The 16,581-nt window shown below is 37.2% G+C and overlaps 1 protein-coding gene across 1 annotated transcript in view; it reads left to right on the top strand.

Moving 5' to 3' along the window:
* The first annotated feature begins 1,097 nt into the window (after positions 1 to 1,097).
* Positions 1,098 to 16,581, top strand: part of RAB2A (RAB2A, member RAS oncogene family) — a 74,146-nt gene continuing 58,662 nt past the window's right edge. The window contains exons 1-2 of the mRNA XM_011982174.1: positions 1,098 to 1,169; positions 11,965 to 12,067. Of these exons, the coding sequence (XP_011837564.1) occupies positions 12,058 to 12,067 (10 nt within the window). The 5' untranslated portion in view covers positions 1,098 to 1,169; positions 11,965 to 12,057. The remainder of the gene's footprint in view (positions 1,170 to 11,964; positions 12,068 to 16,581) is intronic.

Genomic DNA, 16,581 nt, shown 5'->3' with positions numbered 1-16,581 from the left:
TACCTTGGCCTCCCAAAATGCTGGGATTACAGGCTTGAGCCACTGCACTAAGTTTGTCACGCTTTCTCATAGCACTTTATTGTCTTTCAGATCAGTCATTATAATTATTTCAAATTATTCATATACAGTATATTATTTCGGTATTCATTTTGTTTAATTTCTCTACCTGTAACTAGACTGTAACTCCATACACAGGAACCATGTTGGTTTTCTACATTACTGTATTTTAAAGTCCTAGTGTAGTGATACTTAGCTTTCAGTAAAGACTTTGAGTAAGTGAGTGAGTGAATGAATGAATGAATGAATGGTGACTGCTTTCAGTATTTTGTAGAAGTGCAGGATGCTATCAATTAAGCAGCCTTTGTCTAGCATGAGGATGAGGAAGTGTTTCTTAGAGGACTTGAAAATGAGTAAGAAGGGGATATGGTATTCAGTGTCCAGTTTTCCTTAGAGGACAAGTAGGATGAATATAGAAAATGTTCCTTTGAATTTAGAAATGTGGAAGTTATATTCATGACCTTAATGGGGTCAATTTTAATAGAGTGAAGGAATGCAATTCAGATTCCATTTGCTCGTGAAATGAATTAGCGAGAAAACAGAGCAAGGAACTTTTCCCAGAAAAGTAGATCTCAGACACTTATTGCTAGCTTATTTATTTGTTTGTTCATAGGGGAGTATGATAAAATGAACTATTACTATGCTTTAAATATTTTCACTGTTACACAAAGAACAAAAGTGCACAAAAACACTACCGTAGTAGAGGCTACCAGGAGGACCTGGTTAGTTGTCGTCTACGAGTTTAGCTGCCACATTTATCTTTCACATTGAAATATTGAATGTATAAGAAAGAAATGTACTTTAGATTGTAAGAAATGAACTTTAGACTGTAAGAAAGAAAATGTACTTTAGATTGGTTTATAGCTTCCACCTAAATCATTAGTCTTCTTATTTTGCAAGAAATTAGGGTACTGAGGAAATCATGGTAGATTATTCACAATGCACCAGAAGCCCTGGCTGCCTCTTTTCCATATCCTTTTTGTAAAGTGTCTTAATTTCTGTGAATTTTGTCTCTTATTTATTTTTTGTTTAACTTTCAGGTGTTGGTAAATCATGCTTATTGCTACAGTTTACAGACAAGAGGTTTCAGCCAGTGCATGACCTTACTATTGGTAAGTTTTATAAAAGGGATGAGAAGCATTAAAAGTTTTGGGTAGTTTAAATGGAAAATGCTAGAAGGTCCATTCTACTAGTGATGATGCTAAAATCCGTGAAACTGGATTTGTTGTTATGCAGTTTTGTCTCTGTCACTTTTTAAAAATATGTGTAGTAAAAATAAATATTACCCAGCTTTGTAGAACTGGTTAGCATGCTGAAAGACAGTAGTTTTTAAGATTTCAATTGTAATTAACGATGAAACAATTAAGAGACAGTATCCAAGCAAGGTAAGAGCAGAAACTTTGACTCAGCTTGCTGGAAGTTGAATCAAGTCTCTGCTACTAACTTGCTATGCAAGTCACTTCCCTGTTTCATGTCTCAGTTTCTCTTTCTGTTCAATGAGAATAGTAGTAGTACCAATCACATGAAGTTACTGTGAGCAGTGAGTTAGTAAATGTAAAGCATTAAAGTGCCTGGCAATGTGAAAGTGCTTTAGACTTTCCTATAATAATTAACTGAGAAAAAGTACCACTGGGCATTTTGTATTTTCCTCAGTTATAAAGAGTAAATGAAATAGTTACTGGTAAGAAATAGTCAACAAATATTAGCTGTTATTATTTAAAATAATGATTTTCCATTTTATTAATATGCAAAGGAAAAAGTTAAGATGAGTGAAAAGCTAAAAACTTTAGGTAATCTTACTATTTAGGATTTTTATTTGTTTAAAAATTATATTTTATATTCTGAAAGCTGAAGAATCTAGCTGGATTATTCTTTTGTGGCTGTAGCCCATTAACTGTAAATTAGTCAAATATGAAGAAACAGATCATTGGAAATCTAGTCATTCTTTACAACGAACTGCTTAATGAATCTTTTTAGCTACTGACTGCTCATTTTCTGTTGACATTATTAATTTACCATTTATAGCATGTTGATCCTTATGTTCTGTGTGTTTTTAAAATACCAAATCAAAGATAGAGCTCATGAATAACATTATTAACTAATAGTTTTCAACTAAGCTACAGGTATAATACTTTGTGGATATATTGAAATCTTTTGTTAGCAACTACTGTCATTAAGACTATCCATATTCTATTTTAATTTTGATAGTTTTAAGTGTATACAATAATGATGGGTGAAACAGGTAACTCATGCTGGTCCTAATAACTGTAACATATTGTTTTATTTTTTGAGACAGGGTCTCATTTTGTAGACTAGGCTGGAGTGCAGTGATGCAATCACAGCTCACTGCAGCCCCCAGATCCCTGGCTCCAGTGATGTTCCCACCTCAACCTCCCAGGTAGCTAGGACTACAGGTATGCGCTACCACGCCTGGCTAATTTTTCGTGTTTTGGTAGAGTCAGGGTTTTGCCTTGTTGCCCAAGCTGGTTTCAAACTCCTGGGCTCAGGCAATCTGCCAGCCTCAGCCTCCCAAAGTGCTGGGATTAAAGGTGTGAGCCACTGCACTGGCCTGTTTAATGAACTCTCTTCCCCACCTCCTATAGAGGCAAATTTGCTCTTTGCTTAATAGGTTTGAAACTAGCCAACTTTAGGCATGACTCAGTTCTAAGATAACTAGCAAAACAGTTGTTTTTAGTATAGGATACTAAACAACAGTGTTCTTCCTTTTCTTTGACTCTTATGTATAAAGTTCTAAGTTAGTATGGCACACCAAGTGGAGAAGATGGACCTGAGCCTGCTGTCAGAAGTTAACATAGGCCAAGCTTGTCCAACCCATGACCTGCATGTAGCCCAGGACAGTTTTGAATGAGGCCCAACACAGATTCATATATTTTCTTAAAACACTATAAGATTTTTTTTGCTTTTTTTTTTTTTTTTGGCTCATCACCTGTCAGTGTTTGTATATTTTATGTGTGGCCCAAGACAGTTATTCTTCTTCCAGTGTTGCCCAGAGAAGCCAAAAGATTGGACACCTCTGCCATAGGCTGTACTTGTGAGGAGAGATAAAGGAGTAGACTCGAGAGTTGTTTGGGAAACTATAACTCGTATAAACTGCCAGCTGGCTTCACACTAGGTTTGCTAATGGCAGGCACCGGGAAATAGGAGGCTGAAAGAGAAGAAAAACCAAGGATCTTTTTCTCCTTGGGTTGACTGTGTGTTCTCCATTCCTCTGGCTCTAGCCCCTGCCTGGCAGGCCCAAGTGGTCTGGTTCCTGAGCTCTGATAACCTTTTTCCCTCTTGTCTTTCTAGCCGAGGGGTGGTAGCAGCTTCCTGCTGTTTGTAATCTCTGGGCTTATTCACCATCTCTTCTTTGGGTTTTTGGGGGCTCTTTGTTTACTATAACCAAGTCCCTACATTAAATTCCCTGTACCCTATGTACTTAAAGTGTAGTTTCTGTTTTTCTGGTTGCACTGACTGGCATACCATTTTTTTTCTAACTTTTACAGTTGGTTGTAAATGACAAAAATTTACCTAGATGGGTTTAAACAAAAGGGCAATTTATTATTTTAATATTCAGGTATGTCTCAACATGAGGGCAGGGAGCCAGCTGGGTCAGCCTGGAACCAGAGCTCAGAGCTTTTAAGGAGGGAACACAGGAAATTCTGTTTCTCAGTCTTCCATCCTTCCCTCATTGTCGCCCATTCTCTTCTCATGCCGGTTTCATTTTTCTCTCTCCCTTTTGACCATTGTTTTTGATTTCCCTATCTCCATGATGGGAAATGGCCATTGTCAATAGCTCCAAAGTTCATATACCATTCAGGAGAGCAGAGATTCTCTTTAACTCAGTTCTAAGTTTCCTAGGCAAGAGAGTTCATTGGCTCAATTTGGTTCAGGCCCACTTATCTCTTGTTCTGTCCACTCTCTTCATGGGCCCAGAATCACTTTTATACAACATGGTTTCCAAATTGGTAGTCATAGGAGCAATCTGGGTGAGTAGTCATACATAGCCACCACCAGAATTCCCTCACACCTAGCTATTCTAGCTAGTCACCATGTCCTTATCTTTTGTCCCCTGTAATGATCAATTCTCTACTCTGTTTATAAACCATTGACTCCTGAGCTCATGATTCTTCTCAGTCTGCCTCTCTTGCTTTCTCTCCTACTTTTCTCTAACACGTGTAGACACTATGTGCCATCAAGTCTTTGCTGCTTGCTCCTGCCTGAACACTTAGTACTTTTTCATACCCTCAGTCTTTCTCTTCTCAGAGGATGCCATTGCTTGACATATTTGCTTATTACAGTTCTTTTCTGAACAACTGTCCATATCCCAAACTATAGCTCCCATTTAAAGGAAGTAAGATTTATATACCCACACTTATGGAGAAACATTGTTAACAGGAAAGGAACAACTACTGTATAGGCACAGTTTCAATATAATGCTCAGCAGCAATATGGATTCCTAGCAGCTCATGCGTTAGAAATTCATTATTCATAATCAGGATCAGTCCTCCTAAAAAGGCAAAGTAAATTTTATGGAGGATGTATGTAGGTAGTCCTGTCTTTTTACCTGCTGTGTGTTAAGGGAAATTACACCCCATACACATTCATAAAATGGATTGTTTTTTGTTGGGGTCATAGTCCAACCATGGCTTTAGCAACAGTCTGTTATTACAGAACGAAGATGGTAGCTATCATGAACTATTTTTTTAAGTTGAAATCTTATTTTAGATCCTATAAAGTGAACATAAATGTACTCTATACATTCACTCTACAGAGTCTCAATATTTAAGATGTTTCAGGATATTTGAGGTAATGATACTTTAAAAAATTATCTGAAGCAAACAGAACATTTAGGATCATAAAACTGTTCTCAGAATGCTGATAGGTGCTTAATGTTCATTGTTGATAATGATAATTACATTGTTTTCACTGAAAGTCATTTTTTAAAGTAAAAGCCAACTCTGGAAGAGGAAGAGTAAAGGGGTGCTTCTTGTCACTACAACTTATGTAGAGTTGCATACATACATTAAAAGGGTATTCAGTACCACCATTCCTTCAGTCAAGCTAAATACAGGCCTGTAGAAGCAGTATTGTTAAGACATGTTTTTGCCTTCATTGGCCCAAGACCTCCTTAACATTTTTGACACCCATCACAGCAATATATTTTTCAGACATAAAAAAAGTTAGCAGTTATTGTCACATATTTTTAAAAAGAACATTAGAATTTTTGGTAAAATAAGTAGTAAGACAGTATCTTTACTCTGCTGCATACTTGCCTTTGCTGGATGAATAAATGAGGGTGGAAAAATTTAAGGTTGGTTTGTGACTAAGAAGGTATTAAATGATAGAAAAGAGAAAATAAAAGACCATGAAAGTTTTTAAAAGGCTGTGTACAAATATTCTTTAACCTTTGACTATCTCTCTCAGTGAGAATTGTTAAGAAATGAATCATAGAAGCAGTTTATAAATAGCTTCATGGACACAATTCAGAAGGTTCAGACTAGAGCCTTGCTCCTCAAAAGATGATTCGTGTGCTGTTGCGCTGGACCAGCAGCAGCATCAGTATCGTGTGGGAGCTTGTTAAAGAACTTACTGAATCATAATTTGCATTTTAACAGGATCTCCAAGTGATTCATATGGGCACTGAAGGTTAAAAAACATTGGAGAAATGACTTTTAAATATTGATTACCCAGCTGGAAATACATTTTATGTTCTTTGCCTGGTGCACACATCCTAGCCTCTCAGTGGCTTTATTTTTCTCCCCCTGTCCCCAGTGATCTTGGTTCCACCCTGCTTCAGCTACTCCCTCCCATAGTTACTCTCAGGACTCATCATTACCAGTATCTGGAACCACTTCAGAATTTAGTTTCATGCATTGACTATTTGACTTTCTATCCTGTCCTTCCTGCTCACTTTCTTTAGTCCCTAATGCTAACAATTTTTTCACCTCATCAAAATTATGCCATTGATTCTACCATCTTTTCACTCTCATCTCTCTTGTGTTCCTACTTTCCTCCTTAATCATTCCTGCATATACCCACAGTTTTCTTGTCCCTCTCATGCTGTATCATAGTCTTGTGGCTAAACCATAGGTTAAATCCAATCATCTATTCCTAACACGTACAGCTAGACATGTCTGGAGAAAAGTACAGAGCCATACTAACTAGTCTCATTTTAATTTCTTGGACACTCACGTCAAGTAAACCCTTAGTACTACCTGACAATTGTACTTTTATTTCCATTATATGCACCCTTTAGTTTCCTGTAGAACGATATCAGACTTTCTTGCTCTTTAAGCAAGATATCTTTGCTGTCTTTACTCTCAGCTGATAACCCGGTTTCGGTTTCACTCAGAAAATAGAGGCAAGTAGAAGAGGGTTTTCACAGGTTTCCACCACTGCATTGACCCACCTACCTGCATTGTGCCCATAAACTAAGCCTTTCCCTTGGTGCTATGGATAAACTTAAGTTCTTAGCCAGGGCCTACTGAAGGACACTGCTTTAGTAGTTCTTTTTGCTTTCAGGCGTCATTAATTTTTCCCTTTTTGATGGTTATTTTTCATGGCTCTCTTTTCCAGCTTTTAATCTGTATACCTATATACACACATTCATACCCATCCTCCCACCTAGATTTATTGTTCTCCTTAACGTTTTATACAAGTAAATATAAGTAAATAGATTTTACCCCACCTATAAAAAGTAAGGTCCATGACAGCAGATGGTTCTCTGTTTTGTTTATTGCTGTATCTGCACCTGGTACATACTACGGACTCTAAAAATATTTGCTAAATATTCTGCCTACTTAGTGGAGGAACACTTCATAAAGCTGTACTTGCCATTGCAGGGCTTAATGCTTGCATTCCTTTATGTTATACTGTTCAGTTATGTTGCTTACAAATAATGCATAGCCCGCCAATTTCCACTACATTTAATTCACTACCTACAAATGGACAGTTTGACAAATGTTAGTCTTGTGGCTAGGCCATTTATATGTTGATTTCACCTTCTTACCTATCTCCCCGACTTCCTTAAACCAGTCAACCTATAAGAAATGATTGCTGGGCTCACGCCTATAATCCCAACACTTTAGGAGGCAGAGGCAAGAGGATCACTTGATGCCAGATGTTTGAGACCAGCCAGGGCAACAGAGTGAGATCCCATCTCTACAAAAAGTTTAAAAATTAGTCAGGCGTGGTGGCACACACCTGTAGCCCCAGCTACTTGGTAGACTGAGGTGGGAGGATTGCTTGAGCTCAAGAGTTTAAGGCTGCAGTGAGCCATGATAGCTGCAGTGAGCCATGATAGCACCACTGCACTCCAGCCTGGGCAACAGAGCAAGACCCTGCCTCACAAAAAAAAAAAAGAAAAAAAAAAAGAAAGGAATGATTGGTGGAAATGAAAGTGTACTTTTAGGACAAAGTAATCGAATTGAAGCGTGATTGCTTCCGTCAGGGCTCACCACAGGAAATCAGTTTTAAAATACACCTCATTTATTTGAGGTTCAGTTTTCTAGTAACTTGAGTTGCCTAGAACAACATTGCCAAGAAGTTAGAATAATAGTTTAAAAGACCTCTCGAACTTCTCATTAAGCTCTCAAAAAGTCTCTGTAGCTGAAAAATAATTTTTTTGAGACCGAGTCTCGCTTTATCGCCCAAGCTGGAGTGCAGTGGCACCGTCCTGGCTCACCGCAACCTCCACCTTCCAGGTTCAAGCGATTCTCCTGCCTCAGCCACTCAAGTAGCTGGGGCTACAGGCACGTACCACCATGCCTGGATAATTTTTTGTATTTTTTTTTTTTAGTAGAGATGGGTTTTCACGGTGTTAGCCGAGATGGTCTTGATCTTCTGACCTCGTGATCTGCCTGCCTCGGCCTCCCAAAGTCCTGGGATTACAGACATGAGCCGCCGTGCCTGGCCCTCTGTAGCTGATTTTTAAAATGTGGAAGTATTTTCCTCTCAGAGTGTGATCATTGTGAAAATGTTGTAAGAATCTGGAGAGAGTTAAATTCCCTATATAACTTTGGCCCTCCAGCAACCACTGAGTGGTGTGTGTTAGTGCCTTCTGAAGCTTTTAAATGTATTCCTAAACACACACACACAAAGCTGTTCTAATTTGCACTCTCCCTGCTGATGTATCAAAGTGCCCATTCCTTCTCATCCTTCCTTCTACTGCAGCTCATTCAGTTTTTAATATTTGTAAATTAGAGACAAAAAAAGTTTTGTTTTGTTTTTTTACTTTTTCATTCTTTTTTAGTGAGGCTGAGCATTTTTCCTATGTTTAAGAACTATTTATCTTCTCTTTGATTTTACTTGTCATATATCTTTGTCTTTTTTTTTTTTTTTTGCTACTTTGAATTATTAAGGGATAACTAGTTGTTTTTGTTTTTTGTTTTTTTTTTAACTCAAATCTATTGTGTCTTCCTAGCCTTGCTCTTTGCAAAAATTACATATAATGTCTTAAATATTCTTCTGTAACTTTAAATTTGCATTCTATTTGGTATGTGGTCATGTATATCATTTTCTTTTTTTAAATTTTATTTTAGATATGGGGGTGCATGCGCATGTTTGTTACATGGGTATACTGTGTACTGGTGGGTACTGGGCTTCTGGCATACCCATTACCCAAATAGTGAATATTGTACTCAATAGGTAATTTTTCATCCTTCACCCCCTTCCCAAACTCCACTTTTTTGAAGTCCCCAGTGTTTATTATTTCCATCTTTATGTCTGTGTGTACCCATTGTTTAGCTCCTACTTTATAAGCAAGAATATGCAGTATTTGATTTTTTGAGTTAGTTCACTGAGGATAATGGCCTTCACCTCCATCCCTGCTGCTGCAAAAGACACGATTTCATTCTTTTTTATGGCTGCTATCATTTTCTTTAATCCCTATATAGCTCGTGGCCTCACACCATTAAATAAGCCATTCATTCTTGTTCTATTACCTTTGTAATATGTTAAATCCCTGTGTGTAAGCAAGCCTGTTTGAGGGTGCCAAAATATGTTTTGTTCATCTTTCTTTTCTTTTTTTTTTTTTTTTTTGAGACAGAGTCTCATTTAGTTGCCAGGCTGGAGTGCAGTGGTGCAATCTCTGCTCACTGCAACCTCCACCTCTTGGATTCAAGTAATTCTCATGCCTCAGCCTCCCGAGTAGCTGGAATTACAGGCGCGTGCCACCACACCCAACTAATTTTTGTAATTTTAGTAGAGGCGGGGTTTCACCATGTTGGCCAGGATGGTCTCGATCTCGCGACCTTGTGATCCACCTGCCTTGGCCTCCCACGTCTTTTTTTCTATTTCATGAGGCAATATCATACTGTGGTAGTTGTTGTAACTTTGTAGTGTACTTCATGCCAGTTGGTGTTCTTTCTTTCCTTTCTAGGTTTTCTTGATTATTCTTGTGCATTTGTTCTTCCAGATGGAACTTTGCCAAGTTGCAAGACTGTTAGTGAGGCTTTTAAATTTGAAAATAATTTTGTTCAATTTATGAGCTAATTTGGAGATAATTTATGTTTTTACAGCATTGATTATCTGTTTATACACATAATATATATTTTCATTTATTCAGACTTTCTTAAATGCTGTTCAGTAAAATTTTACAGTTTTGTTCATATAGGCCTTATGCTTTTCTAAGTTTGTTTTGAGATTTTGTAGATTTGTTGCTATTGTAAGTAAATTTTTTTCATCACTGTTGTTAAATTATTTTGCATGTTCTAGGTAGACTGTTTAGTCCTATCTGTAAGTTATGATTTTTTCCTAAGCCAAAATCTGTTTCTCTTAATTTTGTTACTCTAATTTTTGACCAAAGTCTCTAGAATAATTTCCAAATTGAAAATATTATAATATTTTTCTCAGTATAATTTGAATTATTCTAGGGTTTTGCCATTAAGTGTGGTGTTTGCTGTTTTGTTTTACATAGAAAATTGAGGACATTGCTTTTTGTATCTAGTTTTCCTTTGTTTCTAGAATTAGGAAAAATCAGGCCACAAGTCTCATTTTGAACAAGTCTTCCCACAAGTCTTCCATTTTCAACTTCTGCAGTGTCTAGGTTCCAGGAACAGGAATAGGGGATAGGAGTCCATATGTTACCATGCTGGTAAGGAAGGCTGTTTGCTCTACACCTAGCTGTGCTCTCTGCTTAGCACCCCACCTAGTACCCCAGCAGCCTGGAAGTTCTGGCCTTGACATTACAAGGAGGCCTGAATGGGCACGCCCCAGCCTTACCTAGGTAAGGAGCCACATTCTGCCTCTGCACATATCTGTACCAGTGACTACCTGTCTCTGACAGATGGCCCTTTCTCACAGGGGCTATCATCATTAGTCATGTGGATGGTAGTTTAGACATTCTAGTGCATAATATGGAATAATAATTATTGTACCTGACATATTAAATACTTACTGTGTGCCAGACACTGTTCTATTTCATATGTAATCATCTTTTAATCTTAAAAAAACTCATGAGGTAGGTATTATGAATACCATTTTACACATGAGAAAACTAAGACAAAGAAGGGGCTTAATAACTTGCCCAGGGTCACACAACCTAGTAGATATTGATTATGAATGCTCAGTAAATGATGCAAGGATGATAATGATTGGAGACAATTAAAAAGTGTACCTATTCAGAGTATTTGATTCTGGAAGCTTGTAAGTGAATAACGTATCTGAGAAAATAAGCATTACACCCTGACAATGTCAGGTAAATGAGGTCTTGACTTTGACTTCACAGAAATTTATCTAGCAGCCAAATTGGCTGTTAATTGAAAATGGATCTGGGAAGGGGGCCTCAAAGGCATAGAGAATAACAATTTATCACATAAAAAAAGAGAAGGAAACCTTTCTAAATGGAATTCTCAAGCATGTATGCATCCAAGGAAAAGGATTTAAAAATGTTAATATTCCAGAAAAGAAGTCAAGTTTTTGGTTTCTGTATTTGTTTCTGAGGCTTCCAAGAGACTAGGATTCAGTGTTTTCATTTGTCACATAGTATTAAAGGGTAAAACCTACATTGAACCCAGTTGTGGGAAGGTAAATGGGAAAGAGCTATATTTCTGAAGCTGACATTAAAGTGTGTTTTTGCTTCATTTGATAGGAAAACAGAAACCATAGTTTTTCAGTAATCAACAACACTTGTCAGTTTTTCTTTTTGAGATGTGTATTTTTTTCCCACCACCATTTTTTAACCTCATGCCTAAATATAATACAATAGCCTTTTAACTGGTCTCTTTGCTTCTTGTGTTTTGTTGTTGTTGTTGTTGTTTTGTTTTTCTTTATCCATCCTGACCTGGTTGATAAGTGAAGTTAAAATGTCTATTGTATTATGACATATCCCTGGTTTAAAAACATTCTTGATGTTCACTTAACAGGTTTATTTAAAATTGGATGTATTTTTGGAGGTAAAATCATTGTTTAAAGATTTTAAGCTTCATGACTTCTTCCTGCTTACTTTATTAATTGTTTTTGTTTTTGTTTTTGTTTTTTGAGACAAAGTCTCACTGTGTTGCCCAGGCTGGAAAGCAGTGGCACAATCATGGCTCACTGCAACCTGGAGTTCCTAGGCTCAAGTGATCCTTCCCCGCTTCAGCCTCCCAAGTAGCTGGGACCACAGGCACATGCCACCATACCTGGCTCATTTTTTAATTTTTCATGGAGACTGGGTCTCCCTATGTTGCCCAGGCTAGTCTCCAATTCCTGGGCTCAAGCAATCCTCCTGTCTCAGCCTCTCAAAGTGTGGGATTACAGGCCATACTGAGCCACTGGGTCCAGGTGATCTGCTTAATTTGAGTAAAGAGACGAACATACTAAAACCCAATTCTAGCTAGGGTAAGCAAAGGAAATATTCTAGAATATCTGTAGTTATATATGGAACCTACAGTAAGTTGGAAACTTTATCTTGGAATTGGGCAGGAACAAAGCATCTTGGAGGTCAGGAAGCAGAAACTATTAATAGCTCTCCTGCAGCAGGAGCAGTTGTGTTAGCTTCTCATCTGCTCGGATGGAATGATCAGAAGTCAGTTTCCATATCTTTAGCCCTCTGCTCAAGATACCAGCTCCAGAGAGGGAGCATCTGCTTGCTTTTGCTAGCCTTGCCTTCCTTACCTGCTCACCCTTGGTACCAGGAGCATTCATGGGTTGGTCTGTTTCTAGTCTGTAGTTGTTTTTTGTTAAATTTGACATTATGAGCAATGTAGATAGTTTTGGATTGTGCTTAAAAGCCAGCCCATCCCTGACAGTGGAAGGAAAAATAAAAATAAATTTTTCTCTCTCTCTGTCTCATTTGTACGTAGAAACAATAGATTCTACGTACAATAGATTCTACTCTGTCTGATATCTCGCTGACATGCAGAATTTTGTGCTTCAGTATATTCATTTTCAATACGGAGTATTTCAAAGAACATCTGTATCTTACTTAGCAACTGGTTTCTTCCCCCGACAAATTTCATTTTTCATGTCATTAATGGGTTTTGTGTATGACTCCACCCTGTGGCATAGAACAGATATGAATATATATATTCACATAGATATGTCATGAATCTATATGCATATGTAGGTGCATATATATGTAAACACTGTAATGGTTTTATGTGGCATAATTTGTCAATTTTTCATTTTTCAGTCTGATACATCATGACCCCTGAATCTCTTTTCTCTAGCTTTCTTGTATTTCTGGGCCTGAGAAACATAAACATCATTTTTAGTTTCTTGGTATTCATCAGGCCTGTAGGATGGAATAACTATTATAATATAGAGTAAACGCTCATCAGGTTTTATGTCATGAAACAAATTACCTTTGTTTCTCACCCTTCTAATCACAGTTGGGGAGTTATGGGAGATGCTGAATTGGAATTCCGACATTGGGCAGTGTGTTCTTCTCTGGGAAACTAGAAGTTGTTTTTCTGCCAGGATAACATTTGGTTTCTGGGTACCATGTGTGTCCTCCCTTCACCCTGACTCTGATCTAAATACTGATTGAACATACTCTAGGTAGTAATGATTTGGTATAAGAGATGTATTACTTTCAGAGTTGTCTTCACAACTGTTTGCCCTTCTAAAATTATCCCCTATTTTTCTACTATTTTGATGACTGAATGAGTACTTTCCAAAGACGATAAATGCAAGTTAAAAGCCAAAGTAGTAAACTTGTGGGTGTGAAGTCTGTGTTCCTTCTGACCTGTAATCCGATTTCTTATAATTTGCCTAAAATTATAGTAAGTTGAAAAATGTATGCAGAAAGTTCATTTTAGCATTCATTATTTAGTGAAAATAGGAGAACAACCTAAATCCTGTCTCTTATACACATCTAGATGTGTATAAGAGACAGGTAAGGAGCCACATTCTGCCTCTGCACATATCTGTACCAGTGACTACCTGTCTCTGACAGATGGCCCTTTCTCACAGGGGCTGTCATCATTAGTCATGTGGATGGTAGTTTAGACATTCTAGTGCATAATATGGAATAATAATTATTGTACCTGACATATTAAATACTTACTGTGTGCCAGACACTGTTCTATTTCATATGTAATCATCTTTTAATCTTAAAAAAACTCATGAGGTAGGTATTATGAATACCATTTTACACATGAGAAAACTAAGACAAAGAAGGGGCTTAATAACTTGCCCAGGGTCACACAACCTAGTAGATATTGATTATGAATGCTCAGTAAATGATGCAAGGATGATAATGATTGGAGACAATTAAAAAGTGTACCTATTCAGAGTATTTGATTCTGGAAGCTTGTAAGTGAATAACGTATCTGAGAAAATAAGCATTACACCCTGACAATGTCAGGTAAATGAGGTCTTGACTTTGACTTCACAGAAATTTATCTAGCAGCCAAATTGGCTGTTAATTGAAAATGGATCTGGGAAGGGGGCCTCAAAGGCATAGAGAATAACAATTTATCACATAAAAAAAGAGAAGGAAACCTTTCTAAATGGAATTCTCAAGCATGTATGCATCCAAGGAAAAGGATTTAAAAATGTTAATATTCCAGAAAAGAAGTCAAGTTTTTGGTTTCTGTATTTGTTTCTGAGGCTTCCAAGAGACTAGGATTCAGTGTTTTCATTTGTCACATAGTATTAAAGGGTAAAACCTACATTGAACCCAGTTGTGGGAAGGTAAATGGGAAAGAGCTATATTTCTGAAGCTGACATTAAAGTGTGTTTTTGCTTCATTTGATAGGAAAACAGAAACCATAGTTTTTCAGTAATCAACAACACTTGTCAGTTTTTCTTTTTGAGATGTGTATTTTTTTCCCACCACCATTTTTTAACCTCATGCCTAAATATAATACAATAGCCTTTTAACTGGTCTCTTTGCTTCTTGTGTTTTGTTGTTGTTGTTGTTGTTTTGTTTTTCTTTATCCATCCTGACCTGGTTGATAAGTGAAGTTAAAATGTCTATTGTATTATGACATATCCCTGGTTTAAAAACATTCTTGATGTTCACTTAACAGGTTTATTTAAAATTGGATGTATTTTTGGAGGTAAAATCATTGTTTAAAGATTTTAAGCTTCATGACTTCTTCCTGCTTACTTTATTAATTGTTTTTGTTTTTGTTTTTGTTTTTTGAGACAAAGTCTCACTGTGTTGCCCAGGCTGGAAAGCAGTGGCACAATCATGGCTCACTGCAACCTGGAGTTCCTAGGCTCAAGTGATCCTTCCCCGCTTCAGCCTCCCAAGTAGCTGGGACCACAGGCACATGCCACCATACCTGGCTCATTTTTTAATTTTTCATGGAGACTGGGTCTCCCTATGTTGCCCAGGCTAGTCTCCAATTCCTGGGCTCAAGCAATCCTCCTGTCTCAGCCTCTCAAAGTGTGGGATTACAGGCCATACTGAGCCACTGGGTCCAGGTGATCTGCTTAATTTGAGTAAAGAGACGAACATACTAAAACCCAATTCTAGCTAGGGTAAGCAAAGGAAATATTCTAGAATATCTGTAGTTATATATGGAACCTACAGTAAGTTGGAAACTTTATCTTGGAATTGGGCAGGAACAAAGCATCTTGGAGGTCAGGAAGCAGAAACTATTAATAGCTCTCCTGCAGCAGGAGCAGTTGTGTTAGCTTCTCATCTGCTCGGATGGAATGATCAGAAGTCAGTTTCCATATCTTTAGCCCTCTGCTCAAGATACCAGCTCCAGAGAGGGAGCATCTGCTTGCTTTTGCTAGCCTTGCCTTCCTTACCTGCTCACCCTTGGTACCAGGAGCATTCATGGGTTGGTCTGTTTCTAGTCTGTAGTTGTTTTTTGTTAAATTTGACATTATGAGCAATGTAGATAGTTTTGGATTGTGCTTAAAAGCCAGCCCATCCCTGACAGTGGAAGGAAAAATAAAAATAAATTTTTCTCTCTCTCTGTCTCATTTGTACGTAGAAACAATAGATTCTACGTACAATAGATTCTACTCTGTCTGATATCTCGCTGACATGCAGAATTTTGTGCTTCAGTATATTCATTTTCAATACGGAGTATTTCAAAGAACATCTGTATCTTACTTAGCAACTGGTTTCTTCCCCCGACAAATTTCATTTTTCATGTCATTAATGGGTTTTGTGTATGACTCCACCCTGTGGCATAGAACAGATATGAATATATATATTCACATAGATATGTCATGAATCTATATGCATATGTAGGTGCATATATATGTAAACACTGTAATGGTTTTATGTGGCATAATTTGTCAATTTTTCATTTTTCAGTCTGATACATCATGACCCCTGAATCTCTTTTCTCTAGCTTTCTTGTATTTCTGGGCCTGAGAAACATAAACATCATTTTTAGTTTCTTGGTATTCATCAGGCCTGTAGGATGGAATAACTATTATAATATAGAGTAAACGCTCATCAGGTTTTATGTCATGAAACAAATTACCTTTGTTTCTCACCCTTCTAATCACAGTTGGGGAGTTATGGGAGATGCTGAATTGGAATTCCGACATTGGGCAGTGTGTTCTTCTCTGGGAAACTAGAAGTTGTTTTTCTGCCAGGATAACATTTGGTTTCTGGGTACCATGTGTGTCCTCCCTTCACCCTGACTCTGATCTAAATACTGATTGAACATACTCTAGGTAGTAATGATTTGGTATAAGAGATGTATTACTTTCAGAGTTGTCTTCACAACTGTTTGCCCTTCTAAAATTATCCCCTATTTTTCTACTATTTTGATGACTGAATGAGTACTTTCCAAAGATGATAAATGCAAGTTAAAAGCCAAAGTAGTAAACTTGTGGGTGTGAAGTCTGTGTTCCTTCTGACCTGTAATCCGATTTCTTATAATTTGCCTAAAATTATAGTAAGTTGAAAAATGTATGCAGAAAGTTCATTTTAGCATTCATTATTTAGTGAAAATAGGAGAACAACCTAAATCTGTAGCAATAAAGTATCAAGTTAGTAAATTATCTGTACACAAAAGAATATTATGCAAACATCAAAAATAATGGCATAGTTTTATGTTTATTGATTTGCAAGGATGTTTGTGATACAGAATAATGTCTGTGATGTATTATTAAATAAAT

Source organism: Mandrillus leucophaeus, unplaced genomic scaffold (assembly GCF_000951045.1).
Source record: "Mandrillus leucophaeus isolate KB7577 unplaced genomic scaffold, Mleu.le_1.0 Scaffold236, whole genome shotgun sequence".
NCBI lineage: Eukaryota > Metazoa > Chordata > Mammalia > Primates > Cercopithecidae > Mandrillus > Mandrillus leucophaeus.
This window is presented reverse-complemented; position numbering and strand designations above follow the sequence as displayed.